Source organism: Piliocolobus tephrosceles, chromosome 7 (assembly GCF_002776525.5).
Source record: "Piliocolobus tephrosceles isolate RC106 chromosome 7, ASM277652v3, whole genome shotgun sequence".
NCBI lineage: Eukaryota > Metazoa > Chordata > Mammalia > Primates > Cercopithecidae > Piliocolobus > Piliocolobus tephrosceles.
The window spans coordinates 81,423,032-81,443,954 of NC_045440.1; the positions used below are offsets into that span (position 1 = coordinate 81,423,032).

The following is a 20,923-nucleotide window of genomic DNA, read 5'->3' on the forward strand; positions in this document are numbered from 1 at the left end:
GTAGAGAGTTTCACTATATGTTGGCCAGGCTGGTCTGGAACTCCTGACCTCAAGTGATCTGCCCACTTCTGCCTCCCAGAGTGTTGGGAATACAGGCATGAGCCACTGTGCCCTGCTTGAAATAGTATAATTTAAACCTAACCTAATTCCTCTAATCTACCTGCTAACCCTTCAAATGTTAGACATTTAAAAAGTCCTGTTTTTGTAGGCTATGTGCTCTTCTGCCCACCTTGTGATTAATGCACAGAATTTATTCTAACTTTCCAGGCAAGTTCTGACCAATATAGAACACAGTCAGCCTGTGTTTACCAAGGTTAAGGCCTTCCCAAGGTCCCAAGGTCATTCAGCTAGTAAAAGTAGAAAGAGGCAGGTTGCATATTTAGAACTATCCTGCGTTACAACCTTGCAATTAACCACTAAAGTAGTAGATTCCTATCTTTTTAAAAAATTAGTTCCATTTAACTTTAAAATATTTTTATGATCCCCTTCATCATTAGTTATGCTTTAATTTCCATTTGTTGAGAAAACAAAAAGTTTTCCATGAAATAAATGCTTTCAAATGAATGTAAAGTTCTGTAGCAAACATCTGAAAAGTCTTAGTGAATTGTTCAGTCTGCAAACAATGCTTGGCATGTTTGGATTTGTGGGTTTCTTCTAGTTACTGTGACTTCCCCCAGGTCAGCCCAGAGTTTGTAAGGTAGAGCTCTAATAACGCTGTCTTGTATAATGTTGAAGCTTTTGTTTGGGTGCCTTTTAAAAATTGAGGTAAGAAGGTATACCCGTAGCTGCAGAGTTTTTGTTCAGATGGTATTTTTTTATCTTGAAATTAACGTATTTGTTGTTTGACTCACTACAGCGTCATATTTGTTGTTTGACTTCGCTTCAGATCATTTCTGATACGCAAGAATACTTGAAGGTAGAACTCAGGAAAGTTAGAAACTTCTGTCCTAAGAGAATATGCACATACTGGGATTATGGAATAATTAAAACTGTCAGCAAAAACTAAAATCTGGGTGATCAAATAAGGGTAAAAATGATGTCATGAATGAATTGCTCTGATAATGTAAAAATTTCAAAATCCTTGTCTTGCTAATTTGCAACCAGGAAACATTAAATTTTAGCCAAATAAAGTAGATAACCTGAGATTAGAAACTGAATTACAGAAGTACAGATAACTAGTGCCTAAATTTGTTTTACAATGTGTGTTCACACATGTTGTGTCCCATTTAACTAGTACAAGTCAGGTGTTAATCTCATTTTTTAAAATCACTTTATTCTGTGGGCTCAAGGAACATGGTTTTCTGAGCCTAGATTTTTAAATTTATACCTGTCATACTAGTAACTTCTGCCTATTATGAATAATTTTACTCTGTAAAATTGCATGCATACACTGCATGCATACATACCTTATTTTGAAATGACGAAAGAGACAAATTAGCAAAATAAAGTATAATTGGCAAAGAAGAGTGCTCATCATGGATATAAATGTGGTTGCCCTAATTAAGCTTTTAACTGGCTCTAAGATACTAAACAGCCTTACTCAAAAGAGAAAAACATACCAGTTCTACCAGGATGACAAACTTCCTGGTACCGTCTTCTGAAAGGAATTTCTCCGTTTTTTGTGTAGTTGACACCAAGTATTATAATGGACAGTTTCCTCAGATATTTCCTAGTAAATGCAGTCGATTATTATATTTTTTGATATTTGCCACAAGCTGATGTAGTCTGTGTAAATGATTTTTTTTTCTTATGCCATACGAGGACTCTAAGGTAATTTTAGTTGATCAAAAGAAAACATTTAGAATTCTTTTAAATAATCTGGAAGTTTCTTTCACCTAGACTTATGATGGAAAAGGAGTTTTGCAACATTTTTAGGTTTGTATTAATCCTTACAAGTAGAGTTGAAATCAGGTTTAAGCTTTGCATTTATTTGTGTAATTGCTTTTTTGGTAAAAAAGCACATAATTTGGTACTTTGAACACTATTTTGAGAAAAGAATATTCAAACTAGATAGATTTAACAAATCCTAATAAGGCATATATTTGAGACAGAGTCTTGCTCTGTCACCCAGGCTGGAGTGCAGTGTCAGGATCATGGCTTACAGAAACCTCTACCTCCTGGGCTCAAGTGATTCTCTCGCCTCACTCTCCCACAATCAGCCCCACAGTACTTGGGACTACAGGTGAAAGGTGCACCACCATGCCTGGCTAATATTTTTTTTTTTTTTTTCTTAGTAAAGATGAAGTCTCGCTTTGTTGCCTAGGAGGCTGGTCTCAGGCTCAAGGGATCCTCTAGCCTGACCTCCCAAAGTGCTGGGATTACAGGCTTTAGCCACCATGTCCAGTCTAAAATATGTTTCAAAACCATGGGACATGGCTTTGGTGAAGGAGACTTGGGCTTTAGATTCAGTTTTGCCACAATACTAGCCTTTATATCTCAGACAGCCTCCCTAATGGGAAAGAAGTAAAATTTCTACCTTAAAATTCTGAAATCTTAAAAGCTCTGTTGACCCAAAGCTTTTTCTTGATCATTTTGGCAACAAATCAGCTATTTGTATTTTTTTACTTCCTTAAATGTGAATATTCATGGGCTTTTTTTCTTTTTTCTTTTGAAATGGAGTTTCACTCTTGTTGCCCAGGCTGGAGTGCAATGAATAGTGTGATCTCGGCTCACAGCAACCTCCACCTCCTGGGTTCAAACAATTCTCCTGCCTCAGCCTCCCGAGTAGCTGGGATTACAGGCATGTGCCACCATGCCTGGCTAATTTTGTATTTTTAGTAGAGACAAGACGGGGTTTCTCCAAGTTGCTCAGGCTGGTCTTGAACTCCTGACCTCAGGTGATCCACCTGCCTCGACCTCCCAAAGTGCTGGAATTGTAGGCGTGAGCCAGCACGCCCTACAAATATTCATGTTTTACCGTATAAATATTAATGTTTTGTATAAATATTAATGTTTTGATTATAGGGTGCTACTCCAGACCCCACATGAGGTGTTACAGTCATAGCTATAAAATCTGAGACATTCTGTATTCTAAGTCTTACCCCAAGGGTCTCACGTAACAGATTTACGGACCTGGATTAGTTTTTATTCTCTTAGGAGATTCCAGGTGTTTTGCTAGACCTTTTAGGCGTCCCATGGAGTATGCTATGAAGGATGAGCTACAAGTCAGAATTTAATTTCATTTTTCATTAGTAACTTGGGGTTCTAATAACTCGGGGGAGGATGCTGAAAGCCAGATCTTTATTTATTTTATTTTATTTTATATTTTATTAAGAGACAAGATCTCCCTCTGAGGCCAGGTGCGGTGGCTCATGCCTGTAATCCCAGCACTTTGGGAGGCTGAGGCGGGCGGATCAGGAGGTCAAGAGATCGAGACCATCCTGGCCAACATGGTGAAACCCCGTCTCTACTAAAAATACAAAAATTAGCTGGGCGTAGTGGCGCATGCCTATTATCCCAGCTACTCGGGAGGCTGAAGCAGGAGAATCACTTTAACCCGGCAGGCAGAGATCATGCCACTGCACTTCAGCCGAGTGACAGAGCGAGACTCTATCTCAAAAAAAAAAAAAAAAAGGCCGGGTGCAATGGCTCATGCCTGTAATCCCCGCACTTTGCGAGGCCGAGGCCGGTGGATCACAAGGTTAGGAGATGGAGACCATCGTGGCTAACACGGTGAAACCCTGTCTCTACTGAAAATACAAAAAAATTAGCCGGGCGTGGTGGCGGGTGCCTGTAGTCCCAGCTGTTTGGGAGGATGAGGCAGGTGAATGACATGAATCCAGGAGCAGGGGTTGCAGTGAGCCAAGATCGTGCCACTGCACTCCAGCCTGGGGGACAGAGCGAGACGATGTCTCAAAAAAAAAAAAAGATCTCCCTCTGTCACCCAGGCTGGAGTGCAGTGATCATAGCTCACTATAGCCTCAAACTCCTGGGCCCAAGTGATCCTCCTGCCTCAGCCTCTGAGTACCTGGGCACACCTACAGGCACGGGCCACCACTCTTGACTAATTTTTTTTAAGATCTTAAAAATAGAGACAGGGTCTCATTATGTTGCCCACACTGGTCTCCAGCTCTTGGGCTCAACTCGCCTCCTGCCTCAGCCTCCCAGAGTGCTGGGGTTGCAGCCACTGTACCCAGCCCTGATGCTTATTTTTAAAAATAAATAATAGTTAATAAGTTATACAATATACTAATGCGTAAGAATCTTCAGTATTTAATTTTAAAAGATGGTAGTACGCAACCATATGGTAGTGGAAATAGTAGTCTGCCACTTTTTCCCCTTTTGCTCTGCTTACTGTTGGCTTTCCTTCCCTGTATTGTACTTGACCCAAGAAGTGGCTGCGCTGGTGATTATTACCTGTAAGTTGGAAACTCTTTAAGTGGTCAGAGTAAAGCTGAAGAGCTGGGTCAGTTAAGACGTTTTTGTGACTTCTTCCTGCTGAAGGTGTTAAATTGTCTAAACCATATAAAAGTCAGTCCCTGAAAGTTTTTTATAGAACTGAATTTTTGGTTTCTGATACAGCCTTAATATATAGTAGGGTGACCAGATAGTGTAAATTTTCATTCAAAGCTTTACTCTTCAGAAATGTTACAACTTTCTGGGAACTCCAAAATAGCTTTCCACATATAATAGGAAATTTGGAAATGTATTTATTTAAAATCTAAAGACACTGAGCAATAGGCCACATAATGTCAAGATTGAGGAGTCCCTTATGTGGAACTTACTCACAATAGGGTGACTGTGGGGTAGAAGCATATGCAGTGCCATGTGATAAACGTTAAATTAGATTATTTAAGATGCATGAGGGGGTGCAGTGGAACAGTCCTAACTGTCCAGTAGAGTTGGGGAAGGCTTCATAGAGAAGGCAGTGTGAGTGAATCTTTTGTTATTTACAAGTTTGCTAGGAGGAGGAAAAGAACATTCGTTGACTTGCAAGGTGGGAAGAAATTGGAATGAGTGGGTAGAAGAATAGAAAAGGAATAGTGTTGTGGGGACATCTCCAATTTCCTACCATCTTGTCTATAGGTATAACTAGTTATTTTTGTATTGTGACTTGTTTTACAGACTCTGAAGTAATGAGTGGTTTTTAACTAGATATTTGATCTGTTTATGTTGCATTTAAGACTACAAAGTTTAAGAGCATTTTTCATGGATTGGAGGTGGGGCATGTACTGGGGGAACCTGTTAGGGAGAAATAACAGCACTTTGGAATAATGCAAGGAAGAAACACTTGAGCCTAGTCTAAGATGGGGCAGTCACTTGTCAATGAGTTTGCGAGTGAAAGGGAAGCTATTTTGAGTTTAAAAGGCCACTATAGGAACTGTAAATGGTGGTTTATATAATACATTTGCAACTGAATTTACTGTCCACTGAAAGGAGAAAACCGAAGAGAAAAAGTCTGTACCTGTTTATGGGGGGGGGGGGGAGCACTGAATGCATTTGCTTTTAGTTCTGAAACTGTTACCATAAGAGAAACTTGGCTGATAATGTATTTAAATGAAAATGAAAGTTGAGTAGATATGAGTCTGAGTTTTTATACAACTTGTTTAGCTGTTTCTTAAAATTTCTTTCCCAGTGTCTTATATCTTTTCAAGAGTATTTGTATTCTAAGAAAATCTGGATTAGTCTGCACTTGCCTAATGGTTGGAATATTGAGAATCACAAGCAAATGGTCAGGGAAACCTTCTTTCCAACTCAGTCTTGTTTAATTTAGCATTCACAGGCAGGTGCTATGCTACTCACTTCACACATAATTTGGAAGGGTTGGTAGCCCACCATGATCTATGAGATTTCTGACATGACCAAGGCACCAAGATTAGTCTTGTCTTTAATGATACTTTGTTTTGTCTTGTACTTTGCTCAGAATTTTCATTTACTAATATCGTTGGTCAAGGGCACATTTTTGGGAGGTAGAGACTGAGATTTAGACCAGTCTTTTAATCCCATCTCATTCTTTTTCCACTGTTTGTTATAAGATTTTTAAAAATCTATGGTAATATTTTCATTTTTTTTGGGAGACAGGGTCTTAGTCTTTCGCCCATGGAGGGAGTGCAGTGGGAGCTCGCTGCAGCCTTGAACTCTTGGGCTCAAGCGATCCTCCTATTTTGGCCTCCTCCCAAAGTGCTGGGACAGACATGAGCCACTGTATCTGTCCTTCCATGAATAATACCTCTGAAGATAGTTTTACCTTCAGTTTTACCTCTGAAGATAGCTAGTACCTTGGTATCCTTAAGATTTTGGAGAATATGTTGTTAAATAAAGGGAAAGTAATAAAATGGATGCTGGTTTAAGACAGAGTGGAATTAATGTTTATTTTTGTTCATGTCACAAAAAGAGCATATCAAGTGTCAGCAGCAAAGTACATGTGAATATACTTCTGCTCTCATGTTCCCAGCATTGCAAATTGTAGTTTTTTGATTGCCTGCTTATGTGCCAGGCCCTGAGGCTTGGTGCTTGTAATAAACTGTCAGGAAGCAAGGTAATACAGTTACTAAATAGTGCAGACCTCTGCCATTAGCTTGTTATTTAACCTCTCTCAGCCTTAGTTTGCTCATTGATAAAATGTTGAAAGATTTTACTTACTGCTGGATGCATATAATCTGTTTTTTGTTATAGAGATTGCTATCTGTTCACTGAGAAAAGACATTTTTTAAAATAGAAGACATCCTACATAGCTTGTCATTTAGTTCTGGTCATTTGAATATTACATGCCACATGTGTGCCTGCCACCAGTCAGAAAAATAGCTGTCATCTTGTGAAACCAGTGTGGTGTTCGCGTGTGTGTGTGTGTGTGTTTTAGACAAGTGCAGTAGTGAGAAGAGGGGTAAGGAAACTAATGTTTGAATCAGTCTTCCAAAAGGATTTGTGCTGTTTGCAAAGAAATGTTAGCCCTTTTTTTTGCTACCTTTAAATGAAGCTTAAGATTCCCATAGGAAGATACTTGATATCACAAAAGCAGGTGTATTAGAGTTTATTTTGTAATCTTGTAATTTTAGAGAAAAAGATGATGACCAAGAATTGCTATCATGCTTCCTAATGAAGCAAAATTTATTCATGTCAAGTAAATGGTTGCTTGTCTGGCTTCTATTCCATTCACATCAACATCTCTAATAATGAATTACTAGGTGGTTTAGCTGGTTTTGAATAAGGTAAGCAGTGACATAATATATTGCGTCCTGAAAGTTAAGCACACTATTGTCAAAAGATTGTCAACTTGGAAGAACTCGCCTGTTTTTGAGATTTGTTTTTGATATCAAGAACCAAGTAGTTGGTGCCTTTCAAAAGAGACATGAGACAAATACACTTGCTATTTATTTCATAGGGTTTTGGCCAAGGAGGTCTATACTTGTTGTCCATGTAGAATTAGAAATCACAAGTTCTAATACAGTACTTTAGGGGTAGGGTAGGAGTTAGGAAATGCCTCTTAAGAATTGAGGAAAGCCTTCAGCAATTCACTATAGAATTTTGCATAAATAGAAACCTGTATTTGAAAACCCACTCGGCAGAATTGTGAGAAATGTCCTTGGAACAGACTGCATTTCAGAATGATGACTTTTTTAAAAAAGATTGAGAAGTCTAGTGAAATTGAATAATTGTATTTTTTATTTTTATTTCAATTTTGTTGAGACAGGGTCTCACTCTTGCCCGGACTGGAGTATAGTGGTATGATTGTAGCTCACTGCAGCCTTGGACTCCTGGGCTCAAGCCATCCTCCCGCCTCAGCCTCCTCAGTAGCTAGGACTAGTACATGCCTGACCAATGTTATTTTTTGATTATTGAAATACATTTAACTTTAAGAAAACAAAACCACTAAATTTCAGTTAAATATTTTCAGTTCATGATAGGTTTTAGTTTAATTGTAGACCAAAAAACCAAATTGTTCTTCAGATACCATGAATTAAAACTAAACTTTGTTTAGTGATACAAGTTGCAAAGGGCAGACTATTCAAGCCAGCATTTAACTACAATACATATATATCCCAAAGTGCTGGGATTACAGGCTTGAGCCACCATGCCTGGCAAACGGTATTTTAAAAAGTCTTTTATTTATCATGCATTATGATAAATAGTGGGAAAATACCTAAATAGTATCCTATCTAGGTATAATCCTAGATACCTAAGCAGTATCCCTGTTCTTAAGGATTGGGCAGAGGAGTTCTCTATTTACTGTTCTTTCCACATTAAATGCTTGTTCATTGTTCTGACTTCCAACCCATTTATTCTAAGCAATAATGCTACATTCTACTAATTTCACCTTACAGAGAAAAGAGAAACCAACAGCCTGGTGGAATATCCTTAAGTTTTGGCTTTAACTCTGTCCTTAAGTTTTGGCTTTAACACTGATTGTCTCTGCTGTCTCTCTTAAGTACCCAGACCTGTGCCCCTGTATTGCAAGACTCCTTAGGAATGTTACACAATGGTTAATTCCTTCTCTTCGCAGCAATATCTTTAGTATCTTTAACTTCTCCCTTTAGTGACTCCTTCCTGTCAGCATTTAAATATGTAACTTTTGGCCAGGTGCTGTGGTTCATGCCTGTACTCCCAGCACTTTAGAAGGCCAAGGCAGGAGGATTGCTTGAGCTCAGGCATTCAAGACCAGCCTGGGCAACATAGTGAGACCCTGTCTCTACACAAAATTACAAAAATTAGCTAGGTGTGGTGGTGTGCACCTGTAGTCCCAGCTATTTGAGAGGCTGAAGTAGGAGGATCGGTTGAACCTGGGAGGCAGAGGTTGCAGTGAAGTGAGCTGAGATCGTGCCACTGCATCATCTCATTGCACTCCAGCCTGGGTGACGGAGGGAGACCCTGTCTCCAAAAAAAATGTAAGTTTCACTTTCTTAAAAAAGAAAAAAGTCATTACCCTATTTCCTATACTTCCCTTTTATAGTTAAATTTCTCAGAAAGATTGTCAGCATTTTTTCTTAATTGATGATCATCTCTTCACAACAGACCACTCGTTTTATCTGCTTGCCCACCTACTCACCAGTATCGCTCAGTAAGATTACCAGTGACATCCTAGGTGCTTATTGAATGAAAGTGATGTCCATTTTTAGCATTCATCTTGAATTCTAGGGAGTGTTGACAAAGTGGACTACTTTTCCCTTAAAGGTTTTTTATATGTTTTTTTGTAACTCATTAAATGTTAGGATTCTTCAGTGTACTTAATCTTTTCTCACTGTCTCATCTGTTTCACTCCCATGGTTTTATTTGCCATCTATATTCTGTATTCTGACAGTCAAACTTTTTTTTTTTGAGATGAGGTCTCACTCTGTTGCTCCATACTGGAGTGCAGTGGTGTGATTTCAGCTCACTGTAGCCTCTGCCTCCTGGGCTCAGGCAGATCCTCCCACCTCAGCCTCCCGAGTAGCTGGGACTACAGGTGTGTGCCACTACACCTGGTTGATTTTTGTATTTTTTGTAGAGGTGTAGTTTTTCCATGTTGACGAGGCTGATCTCGAACTCTTGGCCTCAAGTGAACCACCCACCTCAGCTTCCCAAAGTGCTGGGATTATAGGCCTGAGCCACCACTTCCAGTCAAGCATTCTAGCTTTAATTGGTCTTATCCACTTGTGAACCAATACGGATGCACCAACAATGTGTTTTATACATCTAGTACTTACTAGTTAATACTAGCAGTATTGTTTGAGTGTCAATTACCATAATTGTAATACTTGCCTTGTTACATTATCCAATTAGATTCCTAGATCACATCTATGATATAAATTAGGGAGAAACTAAGGCACATGGTCACGTAGCCTGTAACAGAAATATGAGTGGCACCTAATTCACCCTGGTTCTACAGCCCATTCCTAACCAGTACACTGTACTCACTGTACATGTCTTTGGCTTCTGTGAGCCTTGTAGTATTGAACACAGTAGATAATTCAGTACTTACAGATGGTACTTTTTATTTAAGAAACAGTTCCAAGAAAGAGTGGTGTTTTGGGTGGTGGCTATGGTGTGGTTTGTAGATAAATTTTTCTATGTTTCCTTTTCAGATTTAGATGGTGCTCTACTCTCGGGGCCAGATGGTGATAGGAATGTGAATGCAAATTTATTGGCTGAAGCTGGCACTAGTCAAGATGGAGGTGATGCTGGTAGGTACAGTAAGATTTTAGCAACAGTACATTTAAGATTGGGAAGTGTTACATCTTACCTGCAGCCTACTGTAATTTCTCTCCCATAAGGGGTTCTATTGTATATAACTACTCTCAATCTATGTTAGCTATGTTCATGATGACTTTGGAAAATTGGTGAATGCAAATTGATGTTTCTGGTTTTGTATGTTTGAGGGAGTCATTTGTTTAGTTTAAAAACTGTTACATATAAAAAGTAATTGAGTTAATATGCCTTATGGCTTCCTGCTGGTATATAGATACGGAATGGAAATGGTAATTACAATAATGATTGAATTTATTTTAATTAGTTTTTATGCAAAATGATGGTGTAGTTAATGGCTATAGAAAATGTTGATTAGTTCTGTGTGATATCAGCAGTGCATTGGAGGAAGCTTGATGAATATAAAAACAAAGAATTCATGAGTATGTTATGAATGAAATAGAGTAAAAGAAAGTCAATCTTTACAGAAGAATGCCAAGCTGATAGAAGAATGATAGAATTGGAAAAATAGCTATTTTGCAACCCCCACAGGAAATAATTCAAAATCATCAGTGGATGTTAAGCCACTGTTAATGGGCTTGTCCCACTATGATAGGGTGAAAGGTTGTTGGGGAATATCATATTCACATGGTCTCAAATTATTCCCATAGATTCCCATAGATGATTTCCACTTGCAAAGGGGAAAAGGTAAATTTAGAATAAAGAGATCTGAGGAAGATTGTCGTAACTAAGTGATTAAACTTAAGTGTCATTAGTAAGAGAACAAACTGAAATTAAAGGCTGACTGATTTGATGTACTACCTGGCACACAACATTTCTTATGCGTATTCTTGAGGAACTGTTCAGCTTGTATCTGATGACAAAGGAAAACCCAGACATCGATGTATACGACAGGTAGTCCAAACCTGTCCAAACTCTAAAATATTAATGTTATGATAGACAAGTGGGGAAACCACTAGATTGAAGGAGACCAGGGAAGTAAACTAAAGTGCAGCATGGATCTTGCTTAGATCATGGGAACAAGAAATGACTAAAGAGGACATTTTGGGGCCAACCGGAAATTAGAATATGTAGTATGTGTTAAGTGATAAGCAGTTTTAAATTTCTTATATGGTGGTTATCTAGGAGCATGTTCTAGAAGATGCATTTAGGCTTGAAGTTATGAGCATGCATGTTTTCAAATAGTGCATAGAAAGCATGTATGTGTGTGTGTACATAAAAACATGACAAAACTAGTATTTGTTGAAGATAGATATGGATGTTTATTGATTGATTCAGTTTGACTAACTTTGGAATTGTTTTCAAAGTTGATGAGAACAGAGACAATGAGGTACTTCTTACAAAAAGTAGTCATGGGCTCTGAATTCAGTATGTACTGACCAAAATAAAGCCACATTTCTGAAGAAACTGCCTTAAGGTGGTTTCCCCTGACTGTCTAAAAGAATTTACAAAACAAGTTTTGAATTTAGCAGTTCATACGTCAGATGTGTTGAATTTTAAAGATTTTGTTTGTACAGAAAATTGCTAACAGCGCAAGAAGGTGTTACTGCACTTGCTTTCTCAGTTTTGAAATCTAGTCCAAGAAAGGGTGTAGTTAGGGGCCTGTGAATTCATATGTAAACTTTTAAATTTGTAAATCTTTGATATAGGGTTATTCCTCTTAAAGGGGACATTTTGATGCATTAGTATTTTTGCATCTGAGATCAGCCTTTGCTTGATGATTTTGAGGTCAAAAACTTACATTGCTTTTTCCTTAGTTTTCTATTATGGAATAATGTACCCAGAAGGTTATTATTGATCAGTAAGCACCATCTTGAAGAGCTCTATGACCTTAATGATCCTTAAGTGTATTGAATTACAATGACAGTACCTTTATTCAGGCCATTCTTGTAATTCCTACGAGTATTCTCTGTTATAAGAATTAGGAGAGATGAAAGAAATTTGGGGCAAGGTTTACTTAATTTGAATTACCATTTTGTGTTCCAGATAAAGTGTTACATTCCTTGTTATCATGGATGTTGAATCTTGGATTTTCAGTTTACAAATTGTTTTAGGGATATTCTTCTGTCTTTCTTTTGAGATGGGCTCTCGCTTTGTCACCCAGGCTGGCCTGAATCTCATGGGCTCAAGCGATCTTCCCACAGCCTCTCAAATTACTGGGATGACAGGCACAAACTACTGTGCCTGGCCTATTTCCTTATTCTTATATGTTGTGAATAATTGTAGATATTAGAACATCTAACATGTCTTTTGATACTAGTTTCCCAAGTTATTTTAAGCAAGTCAGAAGAACATATTGGCATGTGCTAGTTAACATTTATTCTACAAGTAATCATAGGGCATATGTCTTAGTAGAAAAACCAAGGCAAGTAAGATAGGCACAGTTCTTGCTGTCTTGGAGTTTGACTTTGTACTGATTTAGACAAGAAATATGGATCATAAAGCTCAAACTTTATTTAAAAATGTGAAACTAACAGTAGGTTGACCTCCAGGCTACCAGCTCCATCCCATTCTTTATCCCTCACCCAGAAATGCTTCACTTTAGGATTCTTACAGCTTACTTCCAAACACAAATTAGGTGCAACTATGATGAATTATAGTTGAATTATATGTAGCTATGGGTGCAGGGAGCTTTCTTTACATCAAAAACCGGTCAAGATATTCCAAGTACAGCACAGTTTACAGTAATAGTAATGATGTGCAGTTTTAAAATACTTTAGAGACATTTTTACTTTGTTGGGTATTAAGACTTTCACCAAAAGGAATCTTAAGTTATCTTAATTTTTAAGAGGAACAACATGTCTAGGAACATATATGGGAAATGATTCTTAGCAAATCCATTTGGATAAACATTCTTTACTTTTGAAACCGTGATGCCCATGGGAGGAAAATGTATTATTGCTGCTTGAATGAACTGTATCTTGGCAAGGAGTGTTTTAGGCAGCTTAAGTGCTTTGAATTGGGAGCATGCTTATCATGGACGAGGAACAGCACAGAGGTCAGTATGGTTGGAATAGAGTGACTGAAAGGGTGGTTGGAAGCCAGGGCTCCACCAGGTAAAGCTTTGGAAGATACTGAAAGTCTCTAGCTTTTATTGTGAGGGTGGGTAGTCTTTGCAGCCTTGTAAGCTGATGGTGATCTGCCTTAAGGTAGTGTTTTAAAGAATCTGTGATTTCTCTCCTCAGAACAGACTCCAGGAAGGCAACAGTGGAAGTAGGGAGACAAGTTTTTGGTGGCTACTAAAGACAGTCCAGGGGCTAGAGCTCACCATTGATTGGATCAAGGTGGCAATAGTTGTAGAAGATTCTGGATATATTCCTATTGCGAAAAGGTTCCTGGTCCAAGGAATTACATTAAAGATGGAATTAAATCCGGTGGATATAATTCCCGCCCTTGCTAATCTGAAGATCCTTAGGCACATGCATTATTCTATTTTGATTCTATCTTCTGCACGTTATTTTATTTAAGGATGGAGTTAGAAAGAAATTTCAGTGAACCCTGAGAACATTCAGTTACCTTGCCCTAATATGTCTGAAACAACAATGATGTAGTAATAGAACTTTAAATTTTTAATTATCCTGTGTATATTCTTTATTCTCAGTCCATTTTTCTATACTAATTAATCTTAAAATTATGTGCCTATTCTGGGTTTGTAATAAGGAGAATATCCCATTTGATAGCTGGGCTTTAGGGTGATAAAATCTCAAGTGATAGAGTAGTTAGAAAAAAGCAACTATTAGGAGTTCTGGTTTGAATATACCCATCCTTTAAAAGGGTAATTTCTTGTGGCGTCTGCACAATTAAATGATACTCATGTTTTTCTCTCCCCCACCAGCACCTTTTTTGTTGTTGTTGTTGTTGTTGTTGTTGTTGTTGAGACATTGTCTCACTGTCACCCAGGCTGGAGTACAGTGGCGCAATCTTGAATCACTGCAACTCCTGGGCTCAAATGATCTTCCCAAGTAGCTGGGACTGCAGGCACCCACCACCATGCCCAGCTAATTTTAAAACTTTTTTTGTAGAGACGGAGATGGAGTTTCTCCATGTTGCTCAGGCTGGTTGCAAACTCCTGGGCTCAAGTGATCCTTCTGCCTCAGCCTCCCAAAGTGCTGGGATTATATGCATGAGCCACTGTGCCTGGCCCATGATTTTTTTTTTTTTTTAACTGAATTTCTTCTATTACAGTTGAATAGTATTTTGTTTAATTGTGATAATAAAGTAGGAAGACATCTCAATTGTAGACTAAAATACAGTTTTATTTAACTCACTATGAAGTTCTATCAGTGCTCATAGGATATAAATATATTTTCTGTTTTCTGACTCTGATAAGAGACAGATCTTTATTACTATTACTAATTCAGACTTTTTACTTGTACTAGGTACTTCACATGATTTCAAGTATGGTTTGATGCCTGGTCCTTCAAATGATTTCAAGTATGGATTGATACCAAGTACTTCAAATGATTTCAAGTATGGATTGATACCAGGTGCTTCAAATGATTTCAAGTATGGATTATTGCCAGAATCTTGGCCAAAACAAGAAACTTGGGAAAATGGCAAGTATTAGTCAACTAAACAAATACAGAATTATTAAATAATTGTTAAGAATTAAAAGCTTTCGGCCGGGTGTGGTGGCTCAAGCCTGTAATCCCAGCACTTTGGGAGGCCGAGACGGGTGGATCACGAGGTCAGGAGATCGAGACCATCCTGGCTAACACGGTGAAACCCCGTCTCTACTAAAAATACAAGAAAAAAAAAAAACTAGCCGGGTGAGGTGGCGGGCGCCTGTAGTCCCAGCTACTCCGGAGGCTGAGACAGGAGAATGGCGTAAACCCGGGAGGCGGAGCTTGCAGTGAGCTGAGATCCGGCCACTGCACTCCAGCCCAGGCGACAGAGCAAGACTCCGTCTCAAAAAAAATTAAAAAATTAAAAAAAAAAAAGAATTAAAAGCTTTCATATTCTGCATTTTTTAAAAAAAACAAGTATCAGTAGTTCTACATAATTGCTGTTCTCAGAGATAAGAAGTTTTGATAGCAAGTTTTCTGTTTAATATATAATAAGCACTTTCTCTTTTTTTGTTAATTCTCATAGGTGAATCATCTCTAATCATGAACAAGTTAAAATGCCCTCATTGTAGCTATGTAGCCAAATACAGACGAACACTAAAAAGGCACTTGCTCATTCACACAGGAGTGAGATCATTTAGCTGTGATATTTGTGGAAAACTGTTTACTCGAAGAGAACATGTAAAAAGACATTCCCTGGTAAGTAACTTTAAATACAGCTAATCTTTGAGATAAACTGTATTTATGTCAGTGAAGTTTAAAGGGATTTAAACAGTTAATTGTGAATTTAAGGAAGATTGTCTCCTAAATTGCTTTAAACAAAGAGTTTGACTTTATGAACTGATAGTGAGCTTTTTACAGAGAAACAGTGGTATAGTCACTCATTATTAAATGTGTGGTTTAATTTGAGTGGTTCAAATGCATTCTATTATATATAATATCCTTATATTGGATTTTTCCCCCCTTCAATTAGGTGCATAAAAAGGATAAAAAATACAAATGTATGGTGTGTAAGAAGATCTTCATGTTAGCAGCCAGTGTTGGAATAAGACATGGATCTCGACGTTATGGTGTTTGTGTAGACTGTGCAGATAAATCACAACCAGGAGGGCAAGAAGGTGTAGATCAGGGACAGGATACAGAATTCCCTCGGGATGAAGAATACGAGGAGAATGAAGTAGGAGAAGCTGATGAAGAGCTAGTTGATGATGGAGAAGATCAGAATGATCCCTCTCGATGGGATGAATCAGGAGAAGTCTGTATGTCTCTAGATGATTAACTGACCTACTATACTCCTCAAGGATGCTGCATTTGGACCTAATATGAATCGACAATTTGGATTGTTGAACTTGAAGGCTTGCAAAATATGGTACATGCTGGATAGTAGTTATGTTGCTGTGAAAACTGTAGGGTCAAAGCCTTATAGCAAAAAAAAATTTTTTTTTATATTTGCACAGGACTATACAGCAAACAACCATGTGGTTGGATTACATGGAGTCCCCACATATTCAGTCAGTTATCAAAGTAAAATATTTTCTATTTATAGGATATACAGTAACTATTTGGGTCCTATGAAAATAGTCCTTAAAGAGCTTACATTCATGTGCTACTTTAACATGAATGGAGAAAATCCATTTATGGAAGTACAGTGACATTTGACCCAATCACTCTGTCCATCAAACCACTCAGGCTAGTTTGTACTAGTAGAGTTTTGTTTCTATTTTTATTTTTATTAATTTTATTTTTTTTAATACAGATTTTCAGTGAGGGGCTTTTTCAACCCCATTGGTTCTATTTTCTTGTATTTTTCCATTTAATTTGCTTCATAACTTAAACCAAGTCTCTTCTAGTCTTAGGTATTATTTCTCAATTTTGTGCTGATGGGCATGTTTATAAGAACTGGAGAGGTAATTTATTGGAATGAACTAACTGACTTCCTCCATTCCCCCCTTCCTTTTTGACATGAATTTTACTACTTCACAAATGAAGAATGATGTTATGAAGTTACCGTGGCGAAGTTGACAAATACCACTAAAATGATTATGATTTAGAAGTAACTTTCTTCTGCTGCTCTAATCTGATAAATGGTTACTATATGATGTTTTCTGACATGGTATTCGGTTTTGGGTATCTGTTACTTTGGCACTATTCTTGTTTGCCTCTTTATTTTTGCCAGTGTACTATACCTCAGTCCTATTTGAAAGACCTAATTGAAAGAAAAATCATAGAAATAAGTAAAATGATTTGTTTTATAATTTATCCACCATGTCCAGTTTGGTTAGCTTGTTATGCAATATAAGTGAAATATCAGGTTTTTACCCATGTCCCTTTTATCATTAAAATTAACACAAAATGTGCATTCTCTTTCGTTTCATACTTAGCGGGATATTGTTTTGAAATTATGATCAATACTTAATTTATTTTTTTCTGTTCCTTGAAGTCACTACACCTTGATACAGTCCTAGTAGTCACCATGATTCAACAGTCTCAAGAATCTTACAAATAAAATTCTGAGAAGCTTTATTATTCTATAAACTAAATTCTTCAGGGTACAAAGGGTGACATATTGAGGTGAAATTGTCAGATTTACTTAGCCTGGTGACATGAATTAGCTGATTGTGGAACTCTCAGCAGCATTTCACGTATTGTTAACATGTATGGCATTTATTAGCATATTGTATATTATATAAGATTGAGGGATGTCATATTTTCAGCTTTCTTTTAAATAAAAATTGAGTATATTTTCCTATTTTATATCAGGTAACTAAATTATGCTAGTTATGTGGAAAAAATTGCAAAGATGCTTTGACAGATATAATCCCTTTGGTGCTCCATCTGATCAAAGTTGGAAAGTTGATGTTTTTTAAGAGACAAGCTTTATCATTGTCTCTGATTTCAGTAGAATAATGGTTTATTGTTAGACAATGATGTTTCTGCTTGGATAAATCAAAGATAAATTACAGTTACATGGTTAGATGCATCTTTTGTCATCTATATTGTAGTTTCTACATAACTGTAAACCTGACAGATAAGAATAGTTTCAGTTTGATTTTTGTTTAAAACAGATGAGTACATCTTAATGTTCTAGACAAATGAGTAAAATGTATTTCTGGTAGAAATTAGTTGGGCAAAGATACTATGAATGAAAAAGTATTTTAAACGTAAAATGTTCTTTGTGAATATGTAAGTATAGTATAAAGATTTCTTTCATCCCATTTATTCCCTTCCTTTAAATAAACTAGTTTACAATTGGTAGATCTGTCTATATATAAATATATATTAAAGAACAAAGATATATATCTAAAAATCACCTAAATCTGCTTTATTAGACTACAGTTCACTTATTGCATAGAAACTGGACTTTGGCTTTACATTCTTAATGTACTTTTACTTTTCCTCAAGATATGAACTTACTCTCTTGAAGCTGAATTTTCTTTTACTACTTAAATCATTTATGTATATCTGGTAAATTATGACCAAATTTTTGTTAGATTGCATACAGTAAATTGAAATACACACTTGGTACACTACGGGATTGTTGTGCTTTTGTTTGGTTTTAGTTGGAAATAAGGTTTGATGTAGATGGCTTGTTACTGTTAATTTAAAATATTCTATAATTGTCCATTTTATGTTGTGTTGTGACAGATTTGGCTATATTTTTAGTCAATTGAAATATGATACTTTAAAAGTTTGTTTTTAGGTAATCCAAAGGAAAAGTGTTTATACTCTTGAATATATTAGCCTCAGCCTATATAAAAATTTCTTTGAAGTAAACATTTTACCAGAAACAGAATTGACAGATTTTTCTACTTGCTGACTGCCTAACTTATTTTGTTTCATGATCTCGAGGGACTGCCTTTTCCCATCTAGATCTTTTTAAAAAATAGTTTTAGTACTAAGGTATACTACTGGACATTTCTATTTTTTTAAGTGTATTCTTTTTCTGACTTACAGTAAAATTTCAGGAAGTTGATAGATACTAAGAACTTATGATTGGTCTCAGAGGTAACAATGAAATACTCATAATTTTGTCTGTGGAACTCTGGCAGAATTATGTTACACATTTGGCGAAGTTGTCTCTTGTAATTTATATTTTAAATGAAAAAGTATTTTAGAGCTTTTAATTTTAATGAAGGGGAAGAGTATAAACTTTCTTTCATATTCACTCTGTAGTTACAGACAGTCTCATAAATCAAGATTGTGCATTATTTCTTAGAGTTCTCAGAGACAGATACTTCCATATGGACCCCTGTTCATTTTTCTTATTTACTAGATATTTTGCTAAATTTAGCACACTAGCAATTAAGAGTTTAAAAAAGAAGAAACATTATAGGAAAGGGAAACTGAACAGTAATGAGTAGCTTTGAAATTGAGGAAAACACACTAGCTGGGTTAGGTACAGCCATCCTACTGGAGAAGAGTGAGCTAAATGAGTTAATTCATGTAAAGTGCTTAGAACACTGGTACATAATAGGTGCATAACACATCTTAAAGTTGTTAAATAATAGATAACCAAGAGGAAAAAGAAATGAGCAAAGACAGGGGAAAGGAAGGAGAAAATAGGAAATGAAAGGATTAGGACTTGGGCATTTATATTAATACAAAATGGTGTAAAGGGCCTGAATATGACTGGAGTAGTATAATATGGGGGAAAGTGTGATGGAAAATAGGTTTTTAAGAATCTTAAATTTTAAAACTTTAGTAAGCTTTATTTATATTTTTTAGGATTTTCTGAACATAGCATGAAGGGTTTAGATTCATTTTTCTGAAAAACGATTCAAAAAACTACCAATTTTTTTTTGAGTGCCCACACTTGCCATTGTGCTGTATACCTGATTTTACCTTAATCCTCTATAAGGTAGGTGCTAATTGTCTCCATTTTATAGATGAGGAAAGGCTCAGAGAAATTCAGAAACTTGGCTAATTTAACACAGCTGTGATAGAGCTGGGGCTTCGAGCACGTCTGATTCTGAAGCCCATACTCTTTCAAGGAGGCTCTATTGCTGCCTCACTAAACAACTCTTGTAGAATTTCAGCTCTTAATGGAGTCTATGGATTTATATTTTTCCTGTAAGACAGCTGTGTTTAGAATTTTGAGCGTCTTTCCTCCCCCCAACAAATTTCCTTACTACTCTTTCCTCATAAAGCAGTTGTTTTGTCACTTTGACTATATTAAGACACATCAGTGTAGCACATGCTCTTAACCGGCTGTGGCATTTTAATTTTATAAAAGAATGGTTTTTATCTGAAGAACTAGATAGAAACCCCAGTTTTTGTGCCGTTCAGTCACCCAGATCCTTAAACTTAACGATGGTACATAATATCCACACTTAGAACTAACAGGTGTTTAGTCACTTTAGGACTTAAAATGGAAAGTTTTTTTTTTTCCTGCTGTATCCCTGCTTTCATCTGAAATTAAAGAATTCTAGATAGTTTAAAATGTGTTAGGGATAAGCACACTTCAAAAGATGTTTTCTAGCCCTAAATTTTATGACATTGGGTACTTAAATTTGGAGTACACTAGCTATTGAGAACAGTATTTTGGGTTGAGGAGAGTGATGGTTGAGGCCATTATTTAGTGGGAGCATTGGCATTTTGAACACTGTAAACATAAAAGAACACTTCTGCCTGCTGTTTGTAAAAGCTCTTTGGGAAGATCTTTTACGAAGACCAACTTTTTAAAATGTAAATTACCTACCTAATATAAGTGTCCTAAGACATGTATGTAAACTTCCGAAACTGTTTTGTCTGTGTATTTAGAAAATACACAAGAGTCTTTATTCAAACCTAAAAATATAAACTTGTGAGCACTAAACTGCTTCTGGCTTTGTGAATTTTATTGACTGACATTTAATTCAGATTTCTTTGCAAGTGTACTAATTTAGACTAATTGGGGTAAGGGGAACACCTTAATGAAATTGACTTATGTATAATTCAGATATCTTTGTACTTCAGGCTTACAAGTTTGAATTACAGAATACTATAAGGGTTTTTTGTTTGTATGTTTTTATATGAAAGTACATAAATGACAAACTACCTCCAAGTAATGCTGCTTTAATTAGTAGCAGTGATTTGTAATCAGTGTATCTTTTAAGATTCTCTACAGGTTTTAGAAAACATTAAAAATTCCCTTTTAATTTACATTTGTGCATATCTTGGAAATGGGTTGAAAAGCAAAGGTAAACTGCTTCATCCCGTGTTGTATATTTGTGGACTGACTGACTACAAGTGATGTGATG

The 20,923-nt window shown here is 36.7% G+C and overlaps 1 protein-coding gene across 2 annotated transcripts in view; it reads left to right on the forward strand.

The window, feature by feature from the left end:
• Positions 1-20,499, forward strand: part of ZBTB10 (zinc finger and BTB domain containing 10) — a 39,571-nt gene extending 19,072 nt beyond the window's left edge. For both annotated transcript variants that reach the window (XM_023227812.1, XM_023227811.2), the window contains exons 3-6: positions 9,999-10,097; positions 14,499-14,675; positions 15,211-15,383; positions 15,658-20,499. In XM_023227812.1, the coding sequence (XP_023083580.1) occupies positions 9,999-10,097; positions 14,499-14,675; positions 15,211-15,383; positions 15,658-15,963 (755 nt within the window). In that variant the 3' untranslated portion in view covers positions 15,964-20,499. The remainder of the gene's footprint in view (positions 1-9,998; positions 10,098-14,498; positions 14,676-15,210; positions 15,384-15,657) is intronic.
• Positions 20,500-20,923: the final 424 nt, after the last annotated feature.